Raw genomic sequence first — 12872 nt, 5'->3', positions numbered from 1 at the left:
TGGAAAATAGTATTTATGTAAAGAGATATATTAAAATAAAAAGTGCACAACTCTTCTTAAGTGAAAGCTAAAAAAAAAATGCTTCACGTGTCGTGCAACCTACTGATAAAGCGCCGACGAGTCATTAGTTGGGTTAGTAAAATAACGAAATTATAATTTTTCATATAATTTAAAAATGACATGAAATTATATAATCCCCCCAACCCCCCACCGACGATATCATCATCCATCGTGATGTTTTACTGTCAACATCGTCAACTGCCAATTTAGGGGACATCGCCCAACCCTACTTGGAAAAATACAGTGTCCATGCACAGTGAGGAGGATGGTTCAAGTGGCCAAAGAACCTCCAAGGATCACAGCTGGAGAATTGCAGAAATTGGGGTCAGAAAGTAAAAAAAACAGACATCACAGGGTTTTTCCTGGCTCAAAATGAGGCGGAGGTGTTAGCATACTGATAAAAAAGTGACATTAAAAACACTTAAACTTTGGCTTTGCATAATACACTCCTAATGACCTGGCTACTGAATACTAGTGTTAATTTTGTCAGCTGTTTTTGAATTTAGTCTTAGTCCTGTGTCAAATGTCCTTTTTAGTTTTTATCATATTTAGTCAACTGTATTCCATTTTTGTAGGTTTCATCCATCATGTAGGTTTAATCAATGAAAACTGTTGACATTTTAGTCATATTTGACTAACATTTAGTATTTGTCAATGTAGTCTATCCAAAACCTATATATATATATATATATATATATATAATCTTTTTTTATCGTTGTAATTTTAGTGTTATTTTTCACTTAAGATTGAACTTTAAATCTCTCCCGTTCTCGACTCCCACTCAGATTGGGTCTTTTCCGCGTCTGGTTGAAGCAGCTCTGACCACGCAGAAAATGACAGTTTCGGAGTTTGTGCTTTTTTACATGTAACGCTCCCGTATTATATGAACTTTAATTAAGGATGAAATAAAGATATATCACCAAGCTGTGATCTGTGTTTCTATAAGACTTTCGAGCTGCAGCTCTTGTCTCGCGTGCCATCATTATTGTTTATATGATCTCATGTTACGTTAAATGACATCAAGCGACTATTCGACCACAAGTTTTGTTATTATTCTTATTGTTACAAATGACAATCCACCGAGTTCAACATTTGTTAGTGTTTTCCACAAAGACACCCACCAGAGTTTTGTTGACAGCCAGAGGCGGCAGTATTTGAAAAATAATATACAGTAGATATTTCATTGCAGCTGGAATATTTAACAGGGACTGTGCTACAAAAGGTTTGATATTGTCAAGGGTTCATTCTGGTTCAACCTCTGTTGGTGAACTTATTTAACTCTGTGCTGCCTGCTGCTGCAGAGCTTACTTTCTTTCGATTTGACAGCTATGACTAGTGAATTTAGTTTGCACTCTTTCTGCTTTGAACTGAAGAGGTAAACGTGCTGTGTAATTACATTATTGTAATAACTGGGTTATAACCTTGAGACTGGAATGAGTTGATTTATAGCCATCTTTCTCTTCAGGTTCCAGTAAATGGCGCACCACAATTTTCAGAAGGTCCAGTGAATGCTGACTTCTCAGGAGTCCTTCAGGTAACAGGCAAATCTCTCTCTTTGCATCACCTCTGCAGTGCTCTGAGCCTCTGACATATTTGCATTTCCTCTCTATGGCAGCACAGCTGTGATTTCCTGAAAGACTGATCCGGTGTAAGTCGAGTCTGTTTTGAAGCACTAGTGTTGCACTCTGTGTCTTTGAGTGTGATCTCCTATAGTAGACGGCCATTAGTGCATTTTGAGGATATACCAAATCAGAGCCTGTATTCACAAAAAATCTTAAAGTAGCTCATAATGAGGAAATTTAGTAGCAACTCTTAAAAATTAGGGGCGTGCCACTCCTAATTTTAAAACTCGTAAAATTGTAATTTAATTTATTCATGAAGCATTTTAATGCTTAGCTCCTAAAGCGACGACAGCTTAGAAGTCCCTGACTCTTTGAAAATCTGAAGCATGGCTGTTGTCATCTATCCACATTAAAAACAATATATTAGAATATTATTATGACTTTGACTATTTAAATAGGTATATCGCCTGGACCACTATTGAGTCGATGTATTTTAATAATATATTATAATATTATAAATATTCAAATGTTGACATTTAAAAAAGTTATCGCCTGAATCGTGTGGGTGTTTTTTTGACTGTAAACTTAGTTAGAGATGCAGTTACCTCTCCCACAAACCGAAACAACCCAATTACACCAGAGATGCTTTGACAACTCTGCACTCCCTGGTCACATTTCAATAAAACGGTAGCATGGATGAATTTGGAATTTCATTTTTTGTATTTTTTTTATCCCCTTAAAAAAAATCCCCAATTTGGATTTTTGGGGATTCTTTTATCCCCAATTTGTAATGCCCAATTCCCACTACTTATTAGGTCCTCGTGGTGCGGTTACTCACCTCAATCCGGGTTGCAGAGGAGTCTCATGTGTCTGAGTTTTGTAGACAGACAGAGGCGGCACGAAATTTGACAGAGGTGGCCTAGGTCTCTAGTAATTACCTAGTAATTCTCTATGCAGGAAAACCCTGTATCTCTCTCTCTCTCTCTCTGTGTCTGTCTGTCTGTCTAGGTTCCCACTAGGGCTGCACAATTAATCAAAATAAAATCGAAACCACGTTATGACCTTGTGCGATTATTAAAGTGCAAAGGGCTGCAATTTAATTATATAAATATTCTGCTCTCCTCAAAGTTTATTTGCGCTGCTCTGTCCAGTCAATATTAAGTTACAGTGTTTTCAGAGCGGTTCTGTGCTTGAAAACTCCCTGTCATGCTTGGAGTAACAGAAGTGCTCAGAGTTCGGTTCCGTTTGCTTACATGCTCTAAAAGCTTTATTTACACTAAACTAGCGAATCCTGCGTGAAGCATTTCAGTCTCTGCAAGGCACAGGTATCATAATAATAACGCAGAATACAAGATGGGTTATAATTCAAACGTCTTTATTAAATGATTGCTGAGCAAACAGCATTAACAGTAACACCTGTAGAGTCTAGAAACTTCTCTTCCTCCATTCTCCTGTCATTTGTTTACCTCACGAGAGTGCATTTTGCCCTTATCATGCTCCCCGTGGAAACAAGTAAAAGTGGAATTAATATTACCAACATTCAACAAAATGAAAAGGAAGGAACGTACATATAATAAATCTATATCAAATATTTAGTTACTATACTATAATGCATTACTAAATTAAATATAATGAAATGTAATTATACCAATGGATTATCAGTTCAACTTGACATTAAGCCTCATTCTTTAGGACTATATTATATACAGTAAAAAACAAATATATAAGCCAACTAGTTTTTAAGGCCTAGAATAAAGAGTAACATTTATATTTTAAAACTATATTTTGTGTTTATTGCATTATTCACTCAACCAACAATATTTTTGACAGCAAAATCTAGGCAATAACTATGGTTTTACCAACAAGGTAATTTAATTAACAGTGACATTGAGCAGAAAGCTTACATATATCAGTTTTGACAGAGGTGCTGATAAAAAGTTAAATGATCAGCATAGATTGATGAGATGAAAAGAAAATTGGAGATCGATATCGGATGTTAAAATCCTGATTGGAGCATCCCTAATATTCATGTTGACTGTTTCAAAAACTAATGATGATGATTAGTGGGCTGAGACCCTGTCACAAAATGGACAAAAACAGGTGGATGGTAACATTTGAATATGAAGAAGACGTGTTTCACTGTTTATATGTTTATTTGTTTGTGGTTGAACTGAAAAAAAGGTCTCAGTTTGGTTCTTTTTTCACACAAGTGTGAAAACCCCAGTAGCCTTTTTGCAGTTGAACATGTGGAAAACATTACCATCATAATCGTAGTTCAAATCGCAATCACAATATTTGTCAAAATAATCACAATATGACGTTTTGTTCAAATCATCCAGCCCTAGTTCCCACACATCCTGGAATTTTGCAATGCAGTTTTCCAGGCATGGAAAAGTCCTGGAGAATTAGAAAAATACCTAAATGTCCTGTAAAAAAGTCTTGGAAAATATTTAAGTATAATAAAACTTGCTAGCAAGGTTTCTGTCACATGTACAAAACATGGTAATGATCGGGACTCGGAATAGGAGTCAAATACTCAAATTTTTATCGTTTTGTCACTGCCGGTGGCTGCGCATTGTGAAACAACATCAGCAGTTAAGGGTGATTGCACCCTCATGATTGATTACAGCAGCAGCCAATCATGTGCTCTGCAATTGCGGCTGATCGCTTGATAGGTTACAGATACAGCCAATCATGTTCTTGGCTACAGCAGCATGTGAACTGTGAGAAATGGTGTCATGATAAAATGAGTCCCCATATGACATCACAGCGATTCCATTGGCTCAGTGGGTACGCTATTCAGTGCCTGATTAAAAATGTTATTGTAACAGGGTTTAAAATGGGCAAGGAGGCGGCGGGAACCGGCTGAACAGTCAAAATAATGTTTCATGAAAACTTAAAAGACACAAACATAAACGCACAAGGCAGATGTGTGTGGCTCTCTCTCGATGTACCGCATCCGATTCTGCCTTATTCCTCTCCTCGGCTGATTAGCCCAATTGTGGGCCGGCCTTGCCGACTCACGGCCCAGCCCCGCCCTCCTCGTCACACTTACAAATTCACTTCATGGTATATGCAGTTTTATGTCTGTAAATATGACATTTAATGTCTTTTAAATCATATGGTAAACATAATAATATATAACTGAAGTTATTGATTGTAAAATGAAAGATATGTCATGTTTTTCTGTTAGCCTAGACTTCAATGACATGCTATCACGATAACATGATTTATGGTTTTTGCTCAGGCATTACAAACGGTTACCCTCATGGGGACTCGATTTACTGGGCGGACTCAATTTATCATGACAGCGGCTCTCATGAAACTTCTCATTTATAAACAAACTGAATGACCTGGTACATGTACTGACCGAATGAATGAGAGGGGCATGTTGTTCATTTACTTCAGCATCAACATATGAGTCTACTTTGTTAACCTTGATAAAAGGGCGGAAGAGCTATTAATGTGTAAAAGTTACTGATGTTTATACATTGAAGACTATGAATTGATGTGTCAGTGCAACCTCGGCTCCAACTTCACACCAAAGTGTTTTTCACACACGTTTTGTCTCACACAAAAGATGTCTTTGAGAGCACAACGCTACTATAAATATACTGTAAATAAAACTGTCCAAATTTATGAAGATCTATTTGAAGAGAGAATTTATGAAGATGTACATACCTTCATAAACATTGTCACAGTAGCCGAGACCCCAGTTATTGGACTACAGTAATTACATGCACCAAAAAAAAAATAAAAAAAGCTAAGACCTAATCATAAACTAGTCCTCTTTTTACTTTCTGCAATCAAAGCAATTGAAATTTTTTCTCTTCCAAATAAATGATTTCAATGTTTATTGTGCAAGCCTCGCACTTTCTTGTGTGGCAAGTTCGTAAATTAGCCCCTCAGTGACGCTTTAAAAGCACCGCTTGACACTGGTGTTGAGCGGAGAGTTGACCCCTCGACTCTACAATTACTAAAAGACATTATTGAAACTCAAAATGATTATTGTTCGGCTAGATAGGAGCTTGAGCTTAAAACCTATTCACAAAACGTAAGTTTTATTAAAAAAAGGTGGAGTTGACCTCGTTGCTATGGATGACGTCACGTTTTATTAGCGTGCTCTTTTAAATCGCCCTCAGTGATTGGTATAGAGGGAACCGCAATATGTCAGCTAAGACAGACAACAGATAGACAAAGATAGATATACAGCAAAATATGGATAGACAGATAGAAAGAAAGAAAGAAGTTCCCACTCTTTTCAAGTCACAAATGTCCAAGACGTTTTCAGGATATTTTTTGCACCCAACAACTGTAATATTTTATCAAAAACACATGTATCCATTTAAATCAAGCTTTTGTTTTGGCACCAGATAAGCAGTTTTGGCTCCAGATAAGCAGTTTGGTCCATGGCCTAATGTGATTTATCAATTCCCGTAAAGCTGTGATTTAATTAAATAAATACAAAGTCTATATGTGCTGCACACTTGAGAGTGCTCTGATCTGTCATCACACACGCACAAGAGTGCACATGATGATCATGATGAGGTGCTTTCAGTGTATAAGCAGCCACTTGTACACTTTCATTTTGACGCATGCATCACTTGCAGATTATTTATTCATTCAATTAAATCAGATAATTTTTATTATAATTATCATACTAGGACATATCACAATTTTAATTTGATGACTTTAATTTTCATCCTAATATGTTATATTCCATGACATTCTGCGTTTTATTGCTAATGTTATTTTTATGACTAGATACTTTGTTTTCTGCATACTACATGTGGACACGATCGTTGAATTATTGACAATAAAATTCACATCCCAAAGTATTAAGGCTGAAATACCACGATTTTTTTTTTTTTTTTTAAATCAGTGGTCCGACTGTCATTGTTTTTGTAAATGTTATAACTCACAGGGATGCAAACTCACGAGGGGCAAAAAAGTTGAGACAATCACCGATCTACAAATTGCTCTATATATTGTTGTCTGTCTTAGCTGAAAAATGTGGTTCCATGTCTGACAATCACTGAGGGCGATTTAAAAGTGCGCTAATAAAACTTGACATCATCCTTAGCAACAAGGTCAACGCCACCTCTTATTACTAAAACATGCTCTTAGCTGTTTTGTGAATGGGGATTAAGCAAAAAATCATATCTCAGAACTCTTTGGAGAACACCTAATGTTAAGATAAAAATCTTTGTGATTATGTGATTATGAGCATTACACTTGCATTTGTAAATGAAATAATTTGGGTGAATAGGTGCAAGTGATTTCTGACTGATCAAACTCTTAAATTTATGCTGTATATAATGGCATCAAAACGAAAACTCCTTAATGAATGAACATTATGCACAAATTACATTTCACTCTGCAGTTGGCTGCTGTTCATTTCTTTACATTCAAGTCAATCTTAAAAAAGTGCAAAGTTTGCCTTTGTATAAAAACAAAGTTATTGCACAAATGCAGCATTCAACTAAAAAAGTCTTTTGAGTAAGCCCTAATGCAAAATTATGCTAAAATGCATTAATTAGGACATCCAGATGTCTCTGGGTAACTGTCTGGTAGTGTCTAGACAAGTAACTTAAATATTCATACGCTAGGGCTGCACGATATATCAAAATATACACAGATGAGCCAAACATTATGAACACCTGCCTATCTGGATATGCCTATCAGCATATCTGTTGGTCCTCCGCGTGCCACCAAAACAGCGCCGACCTGCCGAGGCATGGACTCTACAAGACCCCTCAAGGTGTCCTGTGGTATCTGGCTCAGATTCTTTGGCAACAGATCCTTTAAGTCCTGTAAGTTGCGAGGTGAAGCCGCCGTGGATTGGACTTGTTGGTCCAGCACATCCCACAGATGTGCAATCGGATTAAGATCTGGGAAATTTGAAGGCCAAGGCAACAACTTGAACTCTTCATCATGTTCCTCAAACCATTCCCAAACAATGTTTACAGTGTAGCAGGGTGCATTATCCTTCTGAAAGATGCCAATGCCATCAGGGAATACCATTGCCATGAAGGGGTGTTCCTGGTCTGCAACAATGTTTTAGGTAGATTTGACAGGAATGCCTGGACCCAAGGATTCACAGAGCATCACACTCCCTTCACTGGCTTGTCCTCTTACCACAGTGCATCCTGGAACCATCACTTCCCCAGGTAAAAGTCTGTCCACGTTATGTAAAAAAAACGGTACTAATCAGACCTGGCAACCTTCTTCCACTGCTCCAATGTCCTGTTCCAACCCAAACATGCCCATTGTAGGCACTTTTGACGGTGGACAGGGGTCATCATGGGCACTCTGACCAGTCTGCGGCTATGCAGCCCCATATGCAGCAGGGTGCAATGCACTGTGTGTTGTGACATTCCTTTACCATCAGTAAAATTTTCTGTGACTTGTACCACAGTAGACCTGTGGGATAGCCTTCCATTGCCGAGAATAGATTGGGCATGCAATGGTCACTGGTGTGTGTGTGTGTGTGTTTGCATGCAATGTGCAAAGGCGCTGATCCCCAAAGTGTTCCAGAGCTTGATATTTTCCTATTGTCATTTCAACATTTACAGACTGGGTGATTACATGAGAGAAGACGCATTTTAGTAAGTTGTACGTTCTACATGCCCTCAAATGTGTTCATTCATGTGTTTTTTTTAATGCTACAAGTTCGAGTTAAGAGCGTTTTGCCCCGCTCCGTTTGAATGGGCAGTTACAACAATCTGTCTTTTCTCATACTTTTCTCAATTCTTACATCAATATATTCAGATGGAATGATTTTTAAAGTATGTAGCCTTCATTTTGGCCTTCAGTTACTTGTTTCCCAGCAAGACGTGATGGATTCATGTGCTGATTTACACATGTTTGTTCTTGGCAGAAACCTTTAAAATATACCTTTAAAAAATACTTCAACAAAAGGGCAGCTCACCCAAAAGTGACATTTCTGTTATCATTACTCACGATAGAATTTTGGCAGATTTTTATTCACCATTCACATTCACTGAATCTTTAAAAATAACATTATCCTTAACATCTCATTTTGAGTTCCACGGAAGAAAGTAATTTAGGTTTGCAACAACATGGGGCGAGTAATGATGACAGAATTTCATTTTTGGGTAAACTATCACTTTAAGAGTTCAAGTCAATTCACAATGGTTACATTAAAAATGTCCATTTGGTGTTGACAAAGTGCACTGAAAATAGATGGATGCAAAACAGATGGAATCCTGAGAGGACAACCTTATGATATAATATATTGAAAACAGATAATATGTATATTAAAGATATATATTAGTGCTGACAGTTTTCACATTTTTAATCGCATTATTTTTTGTAGTTAATCGTGATTAATCACAGATTTTTGTGCAAAATTTGACACTATATAATATTTATTTTATTGTCAAAATTCAAATGCAATCTATCTTGGGAAAGAAAATAAAACAATTTGTAATAATGCTTTATTAACATTTTCCAAACAACGCCTTCCACAAGAAATGCACTAAAATAGCGCCAATCAAGTAACATTAAACATTTCCCAAAGAGGGAGGTTGACTAATTGAAAGAACTAGTTTCTCCATAGGTTGCATATTTATTGCCATGGGCATTTAATTCCTTAAATATCTCATCCTCCACAATATTAATCTGCAGGTAGACTGTGACTCTCCACTTTGTTAGAGCAATCGTGAGGCCTCCGTTCATGATTCGTGTCAGAGCATCAGTGCCAAGTTTGAACTTATCATGAGTAGACAAAAACGTCTCATTCTGTGTTTTGGTGATAGTTAAGACTTGACTTGCTTCTGTGGTAATTAAAATGTTTCTTACAAGCCCCATCTGGGCTTGTTTTGTGTATTATAATATAGCACTAAGAGCTCATTTATTCAATTTGATCACTGACAGGGAAGCAATGTCAGAGATTCTTTTATTTACTGAAATAACAACCTCCATGGCTCTATCATAGGAGAGTATCATGACTTTACCGTCCGTAGAATGTCAATGGGACATGTCTACATAGCTATAATAAAATGATTCCCCTATTCTGATAGTTGGTGTGAACATTAACTGAAGCTCCTGACCCATATCTGAATGATTTTTATGCATTGCACTGCTACCACACAATTGGCTTATTAGATAATCGCATGAATAATAAAGTGCTCAGTGTGTGTGTATATATATATAGACATATAATATATTTTCAGGTTAATTATTTTATTAATAGTCTAGAATTAATATTATTTATTTATATTATAACATAATTTATATGTTAAAATTGACTGATTTACATGGCAGAGAAAATACCTGTATACCTCAGATGGAGCTCTAGTCTAGAGAGATGTTAAGATTAACAGGTGTTGAAGCATTTCTCTACAACCTGCAGTAGTTCTGGTAGCATAACACAAAAATGTTTAGCTATTTCTGCCTTTCTTTTCAAAGGTGCTGTATTATGAGGGATTACCACAATGTCATGAGGCAAAACTAGATTGCGCGAACGTCATGCGCTTGTGATGTAGAAAACCTTGTTGATTATAAATGGGAGCGATGGTTTTATTGCATCACTTGCTTACAGAGACACGGTATAGCGTCATTTGCATGTTGAATTAACATAATTATTATTAAGGTTGATACATCTGTAACTTCTTTAGTTCAATAAATATGCACTTCCTCACTGCGCACTCTCGCATTAAACAACAAGCCAAGTGTACAATAAACTGCTGCATGAGAGAGAGAGAGAGAGAGAGAGAGGGACGCAGTATTTATAGTCTATATGCAATTTGGAACATAAGACAACCTCAGTGATGTGAAAAAGTATTTGTCCCCTTCATGATTTCTTCAATTTTATTTTGTTTGTGGTATTTTTCATACTAAATTGTTTTAAATCTTCAAACTTGATATAACCTAAAACAGAGAGAACCTGAGTAAACACAAAATACAGTTTTCAAATATATATTTTTTTTATTGAAGCAAAAAAGTTATCCAACACCTATATCACTGATGTGAAAACTTTGGCAAAACTGATGAGCCTTAATGATGTTCTGGGTTAGCAGGGGTCTTCGCCTCACCACTCTTCCATGAATGCCATTTTTGGCCAGTGTCTTTCTGATAGCGGAGTTATGAACAGTGACCTTAATTGATGCAATAGAGGCCTGCAGTTCCTTGGATGTTGTCCTTGGCTTTTTTGCGACTTCATCACTGTGCTCTTGGAGGAATTTTGGAAGTTCGGCCACTTTTAGGAAGTATCAGTACAGTTCCAAGTTTTCTCCATTTGGAGATAATGAGTCCCAGAGCCATTTGAATAACTTTGTAACCCTTCCCAGACTTATTACACAGTATTTCAATCACCTATTTCCCTAATCAATTCTGGAATTTCTCTTGACCTTGGCATAGTGTGCTGCTGGGTGAGAGCCATCTTGCTGCTGAAAAAGTTCAATTTAGGTGTTGATTTGATTGAACAGGGCTGGCAGTAATCAGGCCTGGGTGTGTCTAGTCCAGCTGAACCCCATTATGAATGCAGTTTCATAATTTTGGGGATTTAGTAACCAAGGGGGCAAATAATTTTTCACACAGGCAGAGTTGGTATTGAATAACATTTTTGCTTCAATAAATAACATGATCATTTTAAAAAAAAATTATGTTACAATTGCCTTTGTTTTCTATTACATTTTAGTAGATTTTTTGAATTTTTTTTGTTTGAGATACATAAAAACAGAATAAATCAGGATGGGGCTAATTCTTTTTCACACAATTTTGTGATTTCTGGCATAGATGGTCCTTTTTTATTCCAAAAAAACTTCTGTTTATTTGGGCAGTGGGGGATTATCAAATGAATAAATATTCATGAGCAAAACCTTAGTATGATTTGTATATTATAACAGTATACAGTATACTCCAATAAAAAGTGTCATTTACAAAGGTTGCTGATCCTTTTCTCTCTTTCTCATTCCTCAGACCCCGTTCACTTTCGGGGTGAACCAGAGGGCCCCCTACACCACAAGTGACCGTTGCCTGCTATGTCGTAGCGAACGCAAGGACACCATCTTTCAGGATGTGGGAGGATCCGGTCAGAATGGCACTGCCCAGTCGCCCAAATCTCCCAATGCCCTGCAACTGCCTCTTTATGTCTGCTCTGACTGCAAACGCACCGTGGAGAAGGACGACCGCCAACCCCCCCTTGACCAGTCTCTGTTGGTACGTCCCTTTTGCCTTCAACACTTGTGTGTCTCTCCTGTGCCTTTTATCATTAAAAAAATTATTTAGACAAATAATGAATCTGGATTACAGTAATGATGGCATTAAGCATTTGATTGTCATCAAAGTTATGCTTTTGTTATAACAAAATATAAGTTTAGATATCTGTAGGTAATGTTTATTGCCAGTTGTAGCAGTTACAGCACTGCGGTGTTTGCTCTGCACCTGTGATGAAGACAGCTGTGTGATACCACTAACATCCCAAGTTATATTTTGTTTTTAATTAGGGCTAGTGGTTTCATTTTTACAGGGTTCGTACATTCATGTAAATGCTGCAAAGTCATGGAATTTAAGAATTGTGTTTTCCAGGCCTTGAAATCTCATGTAAAACAATGTTTTGGAAAAGTCATGGAATTTTTAAACAAATTATTTTCAGCAATACAAGTTTGTTATTTTGAACAAACAAAAGAAAAGCTGTTGATGCTTGTCTCTGATTCGCTGTTTGTAGAGCGCTTCTCACAGAGTACGCACATTAAACATTTCTCTCTTTTCTGCGTCAGTTGCCAAAAAAAAGTTTTTAAGAATTGTGTCCATATGCGTGTTTGTAAATGTTAATGAATTCACTTTAAATCCAGCATTTAACATTTTAATGTACATGCATAGCCTATATTCCAGTATATTTTAATATCAATAACATTATAAAAGCTGTTTTATTTTACATGGAGAGGGTCCGCACATGGGGGCTGCCATTTTAGAATCATATGACTAGCTGAATACTACTCGCTTAATCTCAGTAACCATCCTGTTATTTGACACTTTCACTCATAGATTAAAGTAATGACTGTGAATACTCAATTTCTACAATGGCATATGAAACTCAAAACTATTGATTTTAAATGATGTTGCATCCATGTCGCTAGGTGTCAGTGTAAGTCCAAGATGACACAAAGACTAAAGTGATTGAGTGCACCTTTAAATTCTATGCATTAATTTGAACCATGTAGGGCATTTAAAAGGTAAATTGTTCTAAATAGTGAGTACAAAATATGGCTTTGCAAAATGTAC

At 36.7% G+C, this 12872-nt stretch overlaps 1 protein-coding gene across 2 annotated transcripts in view; it reads left to right on the top strand.

Moving 5' to 3' along the window:
* The window catches only part of LOC127644247 (protein FAM193A-like), a 56933-nt gene that overhangs the window by 11006 nt on the left and 33055 nt on the right, over nt 1-12872 (top strand). The window contains exons 2-3 of one of the 2 annotated variants that reach the window (XM_052127334.1): nt 1526-1594; nt 11568-11807. In XM_052127334.1, the coding sequence (XP_051983294.1) occupies nt 1526-1594; nt 11568-11807 (309 nt within the window). The remainder of the gene's footprint in view (nt 1-1525; nt 1595-11567; nt 11808-12872) is intronic. The other variant, XM_052127335.1, reaches the window with a different exon arrangement.

The sequence above is a fragment of the Xyrauchen texanus genome, chromosome 5 (assembly GCF_025860055.1).
Source record: "Xyrauchen texanus isolate HMW12.3.18 chromosome 5, RBS_HiC_50CHRs, whole genome shotgun sequence".
Taxonomy (NCBI): domain Eukaryota; kingdom Metazoa; phylum Chordata; class Actinopteri; order Cypriniformes; family Catostomidae; genus Xyrauchen; species Xyrauchen texanus.
This window is presented reverse-complemented; position numbering and strand designations above follow the sequence as displayed.